At 41.9% G+C, this 8,067-nt stretch overlaps 1 protein-coding gene across 2 annotated transcripts in view; it reads right to left on the bottom strand.

Moving 5' to 3' along the window:
- The window catches only part of SH3YL1 (SH3 and SYLF domain containing 1), a 49,885-nt gene extending 42,093 nt beyond the window's left edge, over positions 1 to 7,792 (bottom strand). For both annotated transcript variants that reach the window (XM_084261676.1, XM_084261675.1), the window contains exon 1: positions 7,772 to 7,792. In XM_084261676.1, coding sequence (XP_084117802.1) covers position 7,772 — 1 coding nt within the window. In that variant the 5' untranslated portion in view covers positions 7,773 to 7,792. The remainder of the gene's footprint in view (positions 1 to 7,771) is intronic.
- Between the last annotated feature and the right edge of the window lie 275 nt (positions 7,793 to 8,067).

Genomic DNA, 8,067 nt, shown 5'->3' on the forward strand with positions numbered 1-8,067 from the left:
CTGGCTGGACTCCCATTTTGCTAAGATTGCTAAAGCCACAGCAAAAGAAATCTAATGTTTTTATCGCTGAGGAAAGGGGGAGGTTTGGCTCTCCCACTTAGGCTATGCCACAGTCAAGATTTTGTTGACAGAATTCAAGATTAAACAAGGACACAGGCAATAATCAACATTAAAAAGGCAAACTTTCATGGTTAGCTACATAGCGTGGGTGAGGCCTCACTCTTATCATCAAATTTTGGATTAAACTGTTTGATGAAGCTTTGTCCAAAGGCAAAGGACATTATGCATTTTTCATTAAAAAACCCCAAGTAAGTAGAAAATTGCGCAAATACGTCACAGACAATTCAAAAATCTTTTTTTTTTTAAAAAGTACATGAACATTTGCACTGTAAAATTGTGGTGTTTGACCCAAAATACTGTAGAAATAAAATTACTAAAGATTGTAGTGAAGGTTAGGGACAAAATCTTGTTTCTACTTATTTTAATCACTGTATAAACAGATAAAACTATAAGTGGAATTTCTGTGACAACAAAAATGGGTTTAAATTTCTGCTCACCTACCAAACTGTCCTCTTTCCCCTCCGAGTTACATTATGATTTGAACAGTAATGCTTTTCTCTAAAAACCCAACTTGATATTGAAACTTCACTGAACAGATGCAAAAGAAATATCTGCTCTTTAATGAAAACACTGTTCTAAACATTTAGAAACAAGCAGGAGTTCCATGCTCAGTTTATCCCTTCAGTAGCATAAGGAATAATCCTGTAGCACTGGCTTCACTATTAGCTTTTAAGTACGCATCTATAATTGTCTGTTTTGTATTCAACCGCTGCTCAGGAAAGAGGTAACCAGGAGCAATAAGACAATAATATCTATCAGGAGGATACACTGACTGATGGATTTGGAATGCAGTGACCAGCGAATGCTCAGCTGGGAGCGAGCTTCATTTGCACTGCTGCTTGTTGTTAAAAGGAGAAGATATTGAGCATATGTGAGTCAGCAACACAAACCCCATGGGGGAATATCACACCAAAATTGATTAACTGCTTAATTTGTAAGCTGATGAGGCAAGTGCGTCAGCCTCTAATTTACATTCTGACTAACAGTAATAATGTGTTGGCTGAACATTTGGTGAAATTATCTGAGCAAGGTGTAATAAAGAATAAATAAAGCCTTTTACTTAGAAGCTATAACTAATTCTGATATAATCAAAATTCTGCTGAATATGAACAGATGAAATAAAGTGTGCTGGTGTTGTGAGAATCCAAACATCAAAAGCACAGTTTCAAATAAGATCAACGATAAAGTGAAGACAAAGCCTTACATGCAGATTTCATACATATGTTGCCCATGTATGTATTAGCTTTCAAGTATGTTTGAAGGAAGGTAGTTTTGAGGGGTTTTTGGTTAGTAAAAAAAAGAAAAAACAATGACAAATACCTTCTATGAGCCTCACACAGTAATTCAGTCTGCTTTACTTCACTACAAAGTTCAGAAACACCATAAAAATACATTAAAACACAGCTGATTTGCCATGTTTATAGCAGGAACAGCAATGCTAAAAAGCCAGTATGAACAGAGAACACTCAAAATCATAAATTGAGAACATTCATAAACATGAGAACTAGCATAGCCAAGAAAGGTGAAAGAACAACATCTAATGGGAAAGAGAAACCTGAAAAGCAATACAGCACAGCGTTGGAGAAGAGCCTAAACAAGAGATTTCAATTCAGCATTACAATTAAAGAGATGAAGGTAATTTTGGTTTCACAAATGTGTGACATGGTGGTACTGTGGTAGCCAGCTCCAGTTCTGGGATTCATCTGGTACTTTGAATTCCTTGCACAACTTGCAAGACGTGCCTTGTAAGCATTTTACCTAGCCCAAGAAAAAGAGAGGTCATTTAGAGCAGTGGAAGAGAAGCAGCAGAGCATTTAAACATGTCTCCATTGGTCTCCCTCCATTTAATGCTTCCAACACTGGAAGCCAAAGGTAGACAGCAGCACAGTCCAGGTCAATGAAAAGTCATGAAAAGATCTGTAGAGTCTAAGGAAATAGTGGTGAAATTGAAAAGGAAAAGGATGGAATAAAATAATAGTAATATCCACCCCTGTTAGTCAAAACCCAGCAGCCTCCTGCTGTCAGAGCCTGAGGTCCATGCTCCTGGTTTTGGAGACAACACCAACAAGCAGATGTTGTTTCCTTGAGACTCCAAGGAGGAGGAAAACTCAAAAGGAGTCTAAGAAGACAGTAGCAGGGAATGAGAACATAGCAATTATTGACAGAGGTTCATGCCAATTGTGTATGTGGCACAATTCTGCCATAGACTGCTGGAGAACAGCAAGGGAGTCAGAAGACAACAGAAAATCCGTCAGTGCAAGGCAAGAAAGGCAAAGTCGAAAAGGAGAAAACAGGGTCAGTCTCTCAGAGAAGTTTTATGTTAATCTCATGCATTTCTACCATACTCCTCACCAGCTGGAGTCCTGAAATTGTACCAGCTTTCACAGGGTACTGCTCCTCAACAAGCTTGGTGTGAGCACTTAGTGCCATGTCGGTGGTAACAAGAGTTGTGGCAGGGTACAAGTACCTCAGCAGGAGCCACACGGCCTCGCAACATTGCAGCTGAGCTGCACTAGGACTGGAAGACTGTAGCGCGTGCCCTCACAACCCTCAGGGGGTTTGATCCATGAATTAACGTAACTACTCTTTCCTCCTTCCCTACCCTGGCTATTACTGGATGGTATTGCATTAAGAACCTGGTGCTGGCAGTGGTGGGGGAAGGAGAACAGAGCAGGAACATGTGCAGACCCTGCAGCCTTCAGCACACAGAAAACAAGGCATCACATGTATTTTAAGGTTTACCTAAGTCAGATGGAATTATAAGAACAGATTTTTCTTCTCAAACACTGCATCAGAAGTAAAATGGTGCTTACAAATCAAGCTGTAAATTAAAAAAAAAAACACCCTGCCACTTACCCATGTCAAAACCAGCCTGTTTTCCCTTGTTTCACCTGCAATAACCCACTAATGTTAGATGTTGATGACAGCCTGTGCACAGGAAAACCCTCAAGAACATACTAAAGTTATAAGTAAATTTGTCCTTTAAGATCTCAAATGTGAAAAAAGGAATGTCAAACAACAGAAGATAGCACCTTCTCTAAAAGGAAAATATCCCAAGAACTATATTTCCAGAAGAGAAGAATCTCACAGATGTTTCTATTGCTACACAAACCTATTTACAGAATTTTGATGATTTATATTTTTTTAAATTGAGTTGGGGTTGTAACAAGATAATAGGAAGCTTACATTCCCAAAGTTACATCTTTATATTTGTCTATTCAAATCATGGACATGCCGGGGCAGGGGGAGGGCGGGTAGAAATGACAAATGCATTAGTACTCCTGAAAACCTGCATGGCATCTTGGATTGCATCTGCATGCTTATTCCAAGACAGCTAAGAAGCCAGACAACAATGATGTTGACCCATCACCTAACGTTTGAATTCTGGTATGCAAATACATACTAGGAAATCAAACCCAACCTACAGTATGACAAATCTCTATTGGAAAAAAGAATAATTTGAAACACAAAAGCCTTTAAGTAATGGAGATAGAAAACAGATGTCTCCTTTACTTCTCCCCCGGTAAGCCTGTGGTTTTCAGGGTTTTGGTTGGGGTTTTCTGTGTTTTTTTACTATATTACTTTAAATTATGGAAATCAAAATACCTCTGAAGATAACTCAAACCAGTATTATTGGAAGAATGTAACTGAGACAACTCAGAACTTGGAGAAATTTCCCACCCTCATCCTGTACTTGTACAACTTTTAATATTAATCAGTGTTCAAAGGCTCCTGAAGACCTTTATAAACACCTAACTTTGGTTTAGATATCTCTGCTATGACTTCTTTTTCAATGAGAAAACTTCTCTTTCCTGAGCAAGATTTTAGGCTGTTGCCCACTAGCACAGGGATTTTATAAACTCAAGCTTACAGAGGTACAAACTGAGATGTTAGCCAATGACCTTTCTGAAAGCAAGGCTAAATTTATTTAAAATGTGGTAATTACATAAAATAACAAATCCAAAAATAAGCTTACCCTCTGCACAGGGTATCTGAACAAAATAAATTCTATGAAATATGAATAAAGTATTTATGCCTGGTAGCTATGTCAGTGTGAATACTGGCATGTATCGTGGCCATAAGCATACGACATTTTTGGGCAGCTGCTAGTGCTGACAAGCTGGCTTCTGAGATTTTGCTGCCAGTTATGTACAAACTTCCAGATCATGGGAGCTCAATACATTTCATATAGAATGTTTGTTTTGTTAACAGTAAAAAAAGCCCCACAACACGCAAACCCCCCTATGCCCACAGTTGCATGGTGTGCACATTTTTTAATCACTTTTCTCAACAGAAAGGAAAGGGCTTAAGTAATCCAAACACAAAGTGCCACACTTGGTAACTTAATGGGATACAAGTCCTCAATCCAGCTGAATTAACTATTTCCTTGAGAAAAGCCAAGGAATTAAAAAAAAAAAAACAACCAAAAAACACCCTGTAACACACAGAGCCACCCACACTATCAAAAGCATTTGATTAGTTGGGTTCCCATCACTTTTCATGCTTATGCATTTTTTTTGTACCTTGGAAAGAAGTCTAAATAGACATGCTGAATTTCCTCTCATCTCCTACAAGGAAGAACTTTCTGATCTGAGTTGGAATATATGATGGTAAAAGGACACTGACATAGCTGAACAAGGCACTGGAGAGAAAAATGTATTCCCTTTGTACATGCAAGATGTTTCAAGTAGGTGAGGTCTCATTTCTAAGGGACTATGGCATGTGAAGACAGTCACCACATGCCTGAGGCACAGCTGAATCACAGGATTTGTTCCACAAAAGCACATCAGACATCTGTTCAACTGCACAGGTGGCAGAGGAGTGGAATACCTTTAGCTAGAAGTCTTCAAAAATCCTTGTAACTTTTAGCAGTGACAAGAATGCTAAACTCCATGGTTCTACAACTGAGCTGCAGCCTTTGCACTAGGAGAAGGGGCCATGGGGAAGGGATCACACTGTTTGCACAAAGATAGAAAACAGTGTTTTCAAGAACATAGAGACAGTAGCATGCTCTACAACAAGAGCCAAAGGCAGTTACCTTAGGGGTTGTTAGAGACTAAGAAGTGAAGTCTCCCAAGAATTTGTACTACCAGAATTGCAGGCTTTTGCTCAAAAGATCCCACCACACCTATCCACTTTGCCACCCAGGCCCTGGGAAACTGTCTAGCTGAAACCCTTTAGCATGTCTTTCATATACACTTATTGTACTATGTTTGATGTGTAAACAGTTGGTACCAAAAAGGGTTGGATGCTGCCTACCAAGCCAGATAAGTAGTATGACCTAGGCTAAGAGAGAGTTAGGAATTCAATTCTGCCTGTCTCTCCTCATGTTAGTACAAGAGTTAGTATGACATGTAAAATTTAGGGGAAAATTCTAAAGGGAATCCCAACTTTGGCTTGCTAACTTTATTTTCATCTCAAAGAAAAAGCTTGAAGGCAATCCAAGGAGATAAACAAGTACATTAATATTTACACAAAGTTTTAACTAAAACAAAGCTATGTTTTTAATAACAAAATTCTAAACCCCATCTTGTTCATCTTCTCACCAGGGACAGAAGCATAGCAAGAACAAAAACGTGTCAGACTACAACTCCACTGCACCCTATGCAATAGCCCTGTGCAATAATAATAGCCATACAATAATAAACTAAATGAAAAAAACATTTGGGCACCTTAAAAAAAATACAGATTCCAGCAGAAAATATTTAATATTTCTATTAGCAAAACTGCCACTATTATTCATACTCATTTCCCCATTTCATAAATGTCCCAGTTCTCTATGTGCAGTCATCAAGTCTATTAAGTTACTAATTCCAACAATGAATAATTTCTACAATTAATCACACAAGAAATGTTTCTTAAAACTAATACAGAATATTTAAAAACAAAAAGCTCAAAAAGTATAAGTGCTTGATATTTATTAATCCAGAGTTTGATGAGTTTGTCTTGCTAGATTATCTTGTTAGATTATCTTGTTCACAACAGTGTTTCTCTCCCACTAAGTCATACAGCATATCCTTCATAGCTGCCTTGCATGACAGGCTCTTTCACAACAAGGTAACGTGTGTTTAAAAACCCCAGAATACCAAGGGCTTACCATGTCAGAAACATTAATTCTTAGTGGTGAGAAACAATGATGTAAGGCAGAGAACAACAATGAATTCTGTTACAGTTCATTTCAAAGATATAAAGTTGACATTAACAGAAGAAGGTACAGAATGGGACTCTCTTCCACTACTGACAGCTGAAAATGCAGAACAATGCTTAAGATAAGGACACAGAAACATGGAATACTTTGTGTCAAATTTAGAGCTAGGCATGTACCTACACATAAAGTGAACACGTACACATACTGTGGTTTATATGCACTCCAGAATGGGCTTTCAAAACACTCATTTCTACGTATAGCTTCACTTTCCTCTGACACACATATGCATAGAAAGGTGGTGGTGGGGAATAGATTTCCTATATTGACACCTCAAGGCACTTCATTCAATAAAAGCACTCTATGCTGCTCAGGTATTTTAGCACAACAGAGCCAAGAAGGAGAATTACACAACCAAACCATCTCGCCCTTCTAAAGACCTTCCTTTGCCAAGGCCAGATATGACGGCTGCACCATCTCGCACTGCTGGCACCTGCAAGACAGCAGAACGCCGCAGTGCATAAGGAGGGGAACGCTGGATAGAGAACGAATGTTTCTGATTACTAATGTTCTCCACTGGAAAGTAAAATGATTTTTAAAATGCAGTTGTACAACTGCATTTACGAAAAAAAATGCGGTGCATGCAGACCATGACATGAAGTTGCGTAAAAGGAAACGTGCTATTTGTTGCGTTCCACAGAAAATATGCCAGATATAAGCTTTTCAGGTTGTAATGGTAATTAGTCATCACTGCCATTTGGAAGTCACAGATTTGGCACACAATTTAGGATCTGGGATTTTTATTTAACCTCCGAAGTGCCGTATTTTGGCTGAAAAACAAGACAAACAAGTCTCGAAAGCAGCAGAGGAATCCAGACCCAGCCGCACCCTGCCATCCCGGGGCCAGCCGCCAGCGTTACAAAACCCAGCCGGGCACATGGGACAGCCCAACAGATGAAGCCAGATATGAAAGAAAAGGAAAAGTAAAATAGAGAAGACGACTCAAGCTCTTCTGGAAAATGAAAAGCGCGTGTGCTCAACTTCACCAGCTGCTTGGTGCTGCCATCACCGTATTCGACGCATCTCGACGGATAGGTGGAGGAGGCACCGCATGCCTCAACACTGGGCGAGAAGGGAAGCTAAGGGAAAACCTACGCGCTGCTCGCAGTGTCAAAACACGTCTGCATAGCTTGCGGTGAGAGCCTGGCCGGCGCGGCGCGGCGGAGACCCACTGGCAGCCCGCCGAGGGCTGACTGGCCCCGCAGCGCCCGGCGCCCCTCTGGGGGCTTCTACAGCGACAGGGGAGGCGGGAGGCATCCCGCCCTCGGCAGCGGCTGGCCAGGCGGCCTCCAGCTCGGCGGGAGGAAGGGGATGAGGAGGAGAAGGAGGCAAGACGGAGCGGGCCGTCGCCTTAGCAGGGGAGGCCCCGGCGGCGGCCGAACACGGGAACCCCCCGCCGAGGTTCCCCCGCTGAGGAACTCTCCTGTCCCCCACGGGGATACTCACTCCTGCCCGGGACAGCACCACTGCTCCGCCTCGCTTCTCCTCGCCGCCGCCGCCGCACTGGGCCGCGCCGGGGCGGCCCCGCCGAGCCGCGCACCTGCCGCAGGTGAGGCGGGCGGGGCCGAGGCGGCCACCAACCGCCTGCCTGCCAGCATGCCTGCCTGAGTGCCGCCCCCGTGCCCGGCGCGGCCCTGTCCCGCCCCGTGCCCCCGTGCACGCACTCGTGCTTGGCAGAGTTTCATAGTTCGCCCCCTTTTTTTTCTCGCTTCAGGCAAAAAATGTAGCCGGCTGTAACGGCC

Source organism: Gallinula chloropus (assembly GCF_964237585.1).
Source record: "Gallinula chloropus genome assembly, chromosome: 3".
Lineage (NCBI taxonomy): Eukaryota > Metazoa > Chordata > Aves > Gruiformes > Rallidae > Gallinula > Gallinula chloropus.